Source organism: Pinus tabuliformis, chromosome 5_2, assembly GCF_031772625.1.
Source record: "Pinus tabuliformis cultivar Carrire ecotype Pingquan chromosome 5_2, CPIR1, whole genome shotgun sequence".
Classification (NCBI taxonomy): Eukaryota; Viridiplantae; Streptophyta; class Pinopsida; order Pinales; family Pinaceae; genus Pinus; species Pinus tabuliformis.
This window is the reverse complement of record NC_142306.1, coordinates 730,284,555-730,292,219: the sequence shown is the minus strand read 5'-3', so window position 1 is coordinate 730,292,219 and position 7,665 is coordinate 730,284,555. Positions and strand designations below refer to the sequence as shown.

Here is a 7,665-nt window from a genome sequence, read left to right as displayed (position 1 = left end):
CCATCAATGCTCGAACCTCTCACTATACATAAGCCATCCTTTCCATCCATTAGTCCCAATTCAGCCAAAAATATCACTGTCAGAAAGAAGAAAAAAGGAGATAGCCGTCACTTTCAAGGCAAAACTATTGCATCTGACTTGGGGATCACTAATTTGTCTCTTGTGGAAGTCCCAATCATGGAACCTTCTGCTTCACAGCCTCTTAGAGCATGTCAGGCTGGACAGGCCTTCAAATGACTTTTTTAGTATCTTTTAATATCAGGGGTCTCGATGCCGCCCCTAAATTCCTGGCACTAAAAGAAACTCTCGCTTCTGCTCATCCCCTCATCATTTTTATACAGGAAACAATGCATCCAAGTTCGGTCTCTCTGGCTTTTTTCAGAAGAATGTTCCCCAGTTGGTATATGGTTGCTACAGAAGCGGAAGGAATGTCTGGTGGTCTGGCAGTTTTGTGGAACCCAGGCTTTCAAATGTTGTGCAGGAATTCTCATCTCAGCTTCTATCAGAGGAAGGTCACTATCTATCAACATCTTGAATATATACGCGCCTTACAGGGACAGAACTATTTTCTGGGACAAGCTCTTTGAATCTGAAATACTAGACATAAAATCCCTATTAATAGCTGGTGATCTTAATTTGACCCTCCACGCTGCAGAGTGCTGGGGCAGTGGTAGAAAACAGGACCGCTTGGCCGATAAAATGCGTCAGGAACTGCTAAATAGGAATTTAGTAGATGTTGCTCCTGACCCTATGGTACCAACTTGGGAAAATGGCAGGACGGGCTCAACATACATTGCAAAACGATTGGACCGCTTTATTATTAATGTTAGCATTATCGATAGCTGGGGGATGCCTGTTGCCAGAACGGGTTTGGAGCCTTCCTCGGATCATAGGCCCATCTTCCTCGCATGGGAGCACATGAACTGCAAGTTGGGGTACCCTTTCAAATTTAACAGCTCCCATCTTGGGGATGAATCTTTCAATGCTCTTATTGCTAATTCTTGGAGGGATATCCATCTTTCTGAAGATGCTTTCCTACTCACCTTTCGGGAAAAAATTCAAATACTCAGAAATGCAGCAAAGGATTGGCAGATCAAGAAGAGGCGATTGGATAAACAGGAGCTATCTGTCATCAAAGAACAAATAAGTTATCTCTCTAATTCGGTTCAAGTTGGTCTAACTTTTGAACAAAAAGTCCTCATTAGGTCCCTGGAAAAAAAGAAAATCAAGCTGTTGCAAAAGGACGAAGAACTATGGAGGCTTAAAAGTAGAGCGACATGGCTCAGGGAGGGTGACCGAAACACTAATTTTTTCCACAACTTTGCAAATGCACGCCGGGCCAAAAACTCCATTTGGAAGATTGAGGATGGCAACGGAGGTTTTTTCCACTCTCAACAGGATATCTTGGCGGAAGCCTCCAGATTCTTTCAAAATCTATATAAAAGGCAGGACAGCAATGCATATGACTCTTTATGGGCCGTGGAACAGCTGCCTGTAATGTTTGACGAGAACGCAAATGAACAGTTCTTTAAGCCTATTATGGAGGAGGAACTTCTGGACACTATCAAAAAGTTCAAAAGGGACAAAAGCCCTGGGCCCGATGGCTGGCCGATAGAGTTCTTTAGTCATTTTTATGAGCTGTTCAAAAAGGATCTGCTGGGAATGGTGGACGCCTCTCGCATGTCTGGGAACATTAACAGTGCGCTCTCTGCCACTTTTATTGCACTTATTCCCAAGAAGGACAAATCGGAATCGTTCTCCGACTTCAGGCCGATAGCCCTTTGCAAGACTCTATTTAAAATCATATCAAAGATCATCGCCAAAAGGCTGAAGGCGGTTCTTAACTCCTTCATTACAATGGAGCAGCATGCCTTTTTAAAAGATAGGCTTATACTGGACGCTGTAGCTATGATGCAGGAATGCCTATTCTCAATTACAACAAGAAATATAGATGCCGCTGTCCTGAAGATCGATCTCAAAAAAGCCTTCGATTGCGTAGACTGGGGCTTCCTTCGAATCCTTCTTGAAAAAATTGGTTTAAATGCTCAGGGTATTCGATGGATCATGGCGTGTGTCGAAAACGTCAATTACTCAGTTCTTATCAATGGCATTCCATCTTCTTTCTTTCCTGCAGAGAGGGGCCTCCGCCAAGGCTGCCCTCTATCCCCACTACTTTTTATTCTTGTAATGAATACCCTCAGCACACAGATCAATCGGGCAGTTGCAGATGGGAGATGCAGGCCGATCAAAATCTGCAAGGACATCTCCCTCTCACATAACCTCTTTGTAGATGACATTCTCCTTCTCGCGATGCTATGTAAATCTTCATGGGTCTGCTTATATGTGATATTCCAGAAATTTCACTCGGCATCGGGCCTCTCTATCAATAAAGACAAATCCACTTTGTATCACAATGGAACAAATCGGACATAGCTCATTGGATCGCTGCTCGTTTTGGCATAAAATTGCACTGATACAGGATGGGTTCAAATATCTTGGTTTCCACTTAAAAGCAAAAGCTTATCATGCAAAGGATTGGCTATGGCTGGTTGAGCGCTTTTACAAGAAAATCTCAACTGGCAGATGCGCTTCTTATCCTTGGCAGGCAGATACATTTTGGTCCGCTCTGTTCTCTCTCAATTGGCGGTATATTGGGGCCACCTCTTCCTACTTCCTGCATCTATTACAAGAAAAATGGCTTCTCTGGCGGCCTCCTTTTTATGGGGCGGCAGAACTTATCAGTCAAAGATCCATCTCGTTAAGCTCGACTCCATCGCAAGGCCAAAGGTTCTGGGCGGTTGGGGCTTACTGCACATGCCGACTTTCGGGAAAGCCTTGCTATGCAAATCCCTCATCAGAGGTATATACGGGAATTGTCAGTGGAGCACTATCATAAACCAGAAATACCTCAAACAAAAATCTATGGTTTTTTGGTACAGAAGGCGCTCTCTGGGCATCAGAAGAGGCTCCCCCATCTGGCAGAGCTTTAGAAAGATCCAGACTTTCTTCCTGATGAATTTAAGATGGAAATTGTTCACGGGCACCTGCATTTTTATTGGCATGGACTCTACTATGTTTGATCTGGAATCAATGATTCCCCCGGCTTTGCTTTCTTTCTTCTTCCAAAGGGGCTTGTTCACATGGGACAAATTAATAAAATCTTGGTCATCTCAGTCCCCTGTGTGGAAGTATGCGACTGATTTATCTCTGCCCCTCCCTCTTCGCCCCTCTTGGTCATCTGCTATCAATGGTTTTTCCAGCAGGGGTTTCACTCGATCGGGGTCCAAAGATGAACTCATCTGGTCGCTCAAGAACTCAACTCAATCTATCACTGTCAAAGATCTTTATGCTGCTTTTCTTCCACATCAGTCATCTCCCTCTCCCATCTTCCCCCTCAATATGTGGAAAGCTTCCTGTCCTCTCAAGATGATCCTTTTCTCGTGGCTCCTCTTCTCGGATAGGAACCTCACCTGGCAGGTTCTCCAAAGAAAGGGATGGCAGGGTCCTGGCAGATGTCAAATATGCCTTTCAGAAGCTGAATCCAATGCCCACATGTTCTTCAGCTGTGCCTCATCTTCAACAATCTGGTATGAATTATCTTTGATATATGGTTTTCCTCACCAAGTTTTTTCAACTGTTTAGGATGGATTCAACTGGTGGCACGCTCAGATCCCCTCCTGGCGCACATTGTTTATCCTTACTTGCTGGTACCTTTGGAAATGGAGGAATGAATGCATTTTTCAGAACTCCAGACGGGCCCTTGATTCTATCCTGATCTAAATCACGGGCAATCTGCCTCCTGCAGATCAATCTCCTCTCCAATCCGGCTCTGGTTTTTCATATACAACATATTTCGGCACTTTCTTCCAATGATGATGTTTTTCTACTGGACTGACTCTCTCAATCTTTTTTGAATGGTCTGTTTTTGTCTTGTAGCGACAATTGTGTTTTTTCTGGTTCATGGTTTTTTAACATGCCTATGTGCTGCGCTCTTTTGCTCTAGGCGGGGCTCAATGTTTCACACTGGTTTTTCTCTATAAAATCAGTGACAATGTATATATGCTGCCTCATCAGTACGCTCTAATGGAACAGCAGCATGTCTTCCTGTTGTTTTCACTCAGATATGATATGTATTTTGACCTCTATATTTTCTTAATATAACTATTCTGATTTTTCTCTCTGAAAAAAATCCATAGATTCAACACCTTGAAAAACAACTAAGACACTCAAATTCTATATATTAAACGACTTAAACTCATATTTTTTAAATCTCTCTTAAATTTGAGTTAAAATTAACCAAACAAAATATCATAAAACCATCATTTCCATCATTTCCTATATTAGTTTGACTATACCTTTATCTTTTACATAAAGTTAAAATAATCTAAAAATATATTACTAAAAAAAATTTACAAACAACTTGACTTTACACATAAAATTATTTGGTTTCCATTCATGTCAAGACTCTTGACATTGTTAGTCATTTGTCATTTGATTCGACTATTGAAAAACAACTTTACAATGGAATTTAAGTATTTGCATTTAAATTTAAATTAGCGCCATTACATTTATTTGTTTTGCTACTTCTTTTTTTCCTAATTCTAGTTAATTAATTGGGATGCTTTTCAATATAATAATATTTATAATAATTAGATATAAATGAAAAAGTAAATGAATTGTATTTTTCATTAAATAATATGAGTTTTGAGATCTTTTAAGTTTAATTAGTGGTTGAATAATAAAAGTATTTAAGTAGTCACTTAAGGATTGTACCACTCTGGATTAGTTTTTAACATACCTAGAATTTTACTATGAAATTTCTAACCAATAACTTTTACACTATTAAATACCTTACCAAAACACCATATCACCATCTACTCTCCTCCATCACGAACAGCTCTCTTCCAATAAAAATAAATTATTATTTAAAAGAACTTAAATAAAAAAAAAATAATTAATTTAATTTATATTTGTTTTTATTAATATATTTTAATATAATATGTTAAGGTCTGTTCAACCGGCAGTAAATTCATTTAATACGAAAGGTTCAACATGTAAGGCAAGGGCTAACCAGCCATATATTGTGTCTTAAATGCTGGCCCATCTATGTATGTGGTGCACGTCAGTGGGATGGCATACATAACTCCGGCGGGCGACCACGGAGACCTTTCCGGCAGCCGGTGCGGGACCCTCCATGCCAACCCATGCGTACAACTCACCTGATTTGCAATCAATTCTTCCCTGATCTCCGCGGGCTAATTTGAATTTTAAATTTGCTGCCTCGGCGCTTCGAGTTGAATCGACTGCATGTACGAGCTCCAAATGCATTAATGATTGTTCATTTGAATTTTGAAAACTCGCCCCGCCTAAACACTGAAATTTGGATTTCAAATTTTGGGGATGGCTAAAGCAGTTTCATTCCTTCAAGGCGTAAGGAGCTACGTTCCCTTATCAAGATGTGCTCAAGCGGAGATTGAAGAATATAGTTCCCATCCCACAGGAAGAAGTCGCGTCCTAGCTCTTCTGGAGCCAAAGCTGGGCCAAGCTAGAGCAGTTTCCTAGCTCTGCAGGAATCTATCAGCTCAAATTGTTGCGTTGCGTTGTGACTATAATCTGGTGACTGATTTTATACAGCGATAACCGTTGGGTATACTTCCTATGAGCGAATTGTCTCGTAGTTGCATGTATTGGACGTTGGTAATATTGTCGAGTTCAGGTAGAAGGGAGCTTGTGAGGAAATTGGATCTTATCACAAAATCATTAACATTGGATATCTGGGGATTGTGCTGGTCAGAGAGTTACGGTAAAGGGTGAACACTTTGAGTTTCTTAATGTTCCCAAGAACGCTAAGAAACATTGTAAGTCTGTCGAAATTGTAATTGTCATGGACAAGAACGCGAGGGCTAATTTGAATTTTAAATTTGCTGCCTCGGCGCTTCGAGTTGAATCGACTGCATGTACGAGCTCCAAATGCATTAATGATTGTTCATTTGAATTTTGAAAACTCGCCCCGCCTAAACACTGAAATTTGGATTTCAAATTTTGGGGATGGCTAAATCAGTTTCATTCCTTCAAGGCGTAAGGAGCTGCGTTCCCTTATCAAGATGTGCTCAAGCGGAGATTGAAGAATATAGTTCCCATCCCACAGGAAGAAGTCGCGTCCTAGCTCTTCTGGAGCCAAAGCCGGGCCAAGCTAGAGCAGTTTCCTAGCTCTGCAGGAATCTATCAGCTCAAATTGTTGCGTTGCGTTGTGACTATAATCTGGTGACTGATTTTATACAGCGATAACCGTTGGGTATACTTCCTATGAGCGAATTGTCTCGTAGTTGCATGTATTGGACGTTGGTAATATTGTCGAGTTCAAGTGGAAGGGAGCTTGTGAGGAAATTGGATCTTATCACAAAATCATTAACATTGGATATCTGGGGATTGTGCCGGTCAGAGAGTTACGGTAAAGGGTGAACACTTTTAGTTTCTTAATGTTCCCAAGAATGCTAAGAAACATTGTCTGTCGAAATTGTAATTGTCATGGACAAGAACGCGATGAGTGATGATGTGTCGTGATTGCTCTAAGAGGCGGTGGAGGAGGCAACTTGTGCGTCCTAATTGCCTGGAAAATAAAACTGGTGAGCATTCCCCCAATTCTCACGGCCTTTCAATTCTCAAGAATCAGGCGAGACGTGGTGACAAAAACCATCCACCGATGGCAATACAACATGCCTTTCGTGGAAGAGGATCTGTTCATGCGTGTTAAGTTCTTTTGCATTAACGTGGAAGGAGGGACGAAAAAGGATATGAATGCATTGTTCCAAGGACGTAAGGAGAAGTTCTTGAAGATTATGAACGCAACCTTCCTAGAGTTGAAGATGGCGGACAACGTGTAGTGAAATGAGCTGGATCGAGTCCACGCCCTTCATCGGAGGGACTGCTAACGTGAGTAAATTGACAGAAAGATAATATTCCAACAAAGTCCACTTCAGAATAAAGTCAGATATGGCAGTAACCCCACTGGCCATATCAGGCCTCCCAGGATTGTTCAACATACTGGAGGAGTATGTACACATTTTTTTCTCCTCCGGGAGGGATAATGAATAGGGTTCCTTTGCGATGCCCTTCCCTCACAGAGCTGGAAAAATCTTTGACATACAAGACAAAGTGGTTTGGAAGAACAACATCAACCATGAGCACTACCTTAATTATATGCAAAAGATTTATGTATACATGGCTTATGTTAATTATTTGGATCTCAAACAGGGAAGTGCAGTCAATGGAACTGCTACAGTCCAAGAAGCTGACAATTTAGACAGACTTGTGAAGGAATTTCGACACGTAATTGTAAGTTTCTTTGATTGCTAAGAGGAGTTGAGCATCTTGTGGAAGTTTGTGCACTTTGCTTTCATTACACATATACACACTGAAATCATTCTCAATGCCCAACACAAGAGTGGAGCATTCATATTGCTTTGGAAAGTCATAATGAATAGAGTCATTCATATGCCAAACACAAATTTTATGAACAAATTCATATGCAGACAATATCAAATAGAGATGAACATTTTTGCTGCAACTGTCGAACGAAAGATCAACATTAATGGTGAATGGCATAAGCAAAGAAAATGAGTAATTTGGTTAAAGAGATTAGGAAGTTGATTAGGTTAAACAAAT

The 7,665-nt window shown here is 40.9% G+C and overlaps 1 protein-coding gene across 1 annotated transcript; it reads left to right on the top strand.

The window, feature by feature from the left end:
• The first annotated feature begins 209 nt into the window (after nt 1-209).
• On the top strand, nt 210-6,884 carry LOC149161299 (uncharacterized). Its single transcript, XM_089434833.1, has 10 exons — nt 210-472; nt 555-2,331; nt 2,480-2,646; nt 2,733-3,587; nt 5,127-5,180; nt 5,635-5,647; nt 5,795-5,957; nt 6,062-6,201; nt 6,327-6,451; nt 6,575-6,884. Exons 1-10 carry the CDS (start codon nt 210-212, stop codon nt 6,882-6,884), a joined length of 3,867 nt encoding a protein of 1,288 aa, XP_089290959.1.
• Nucleotides 6,885-7,665: the final 781 nt, after the last annotated feature.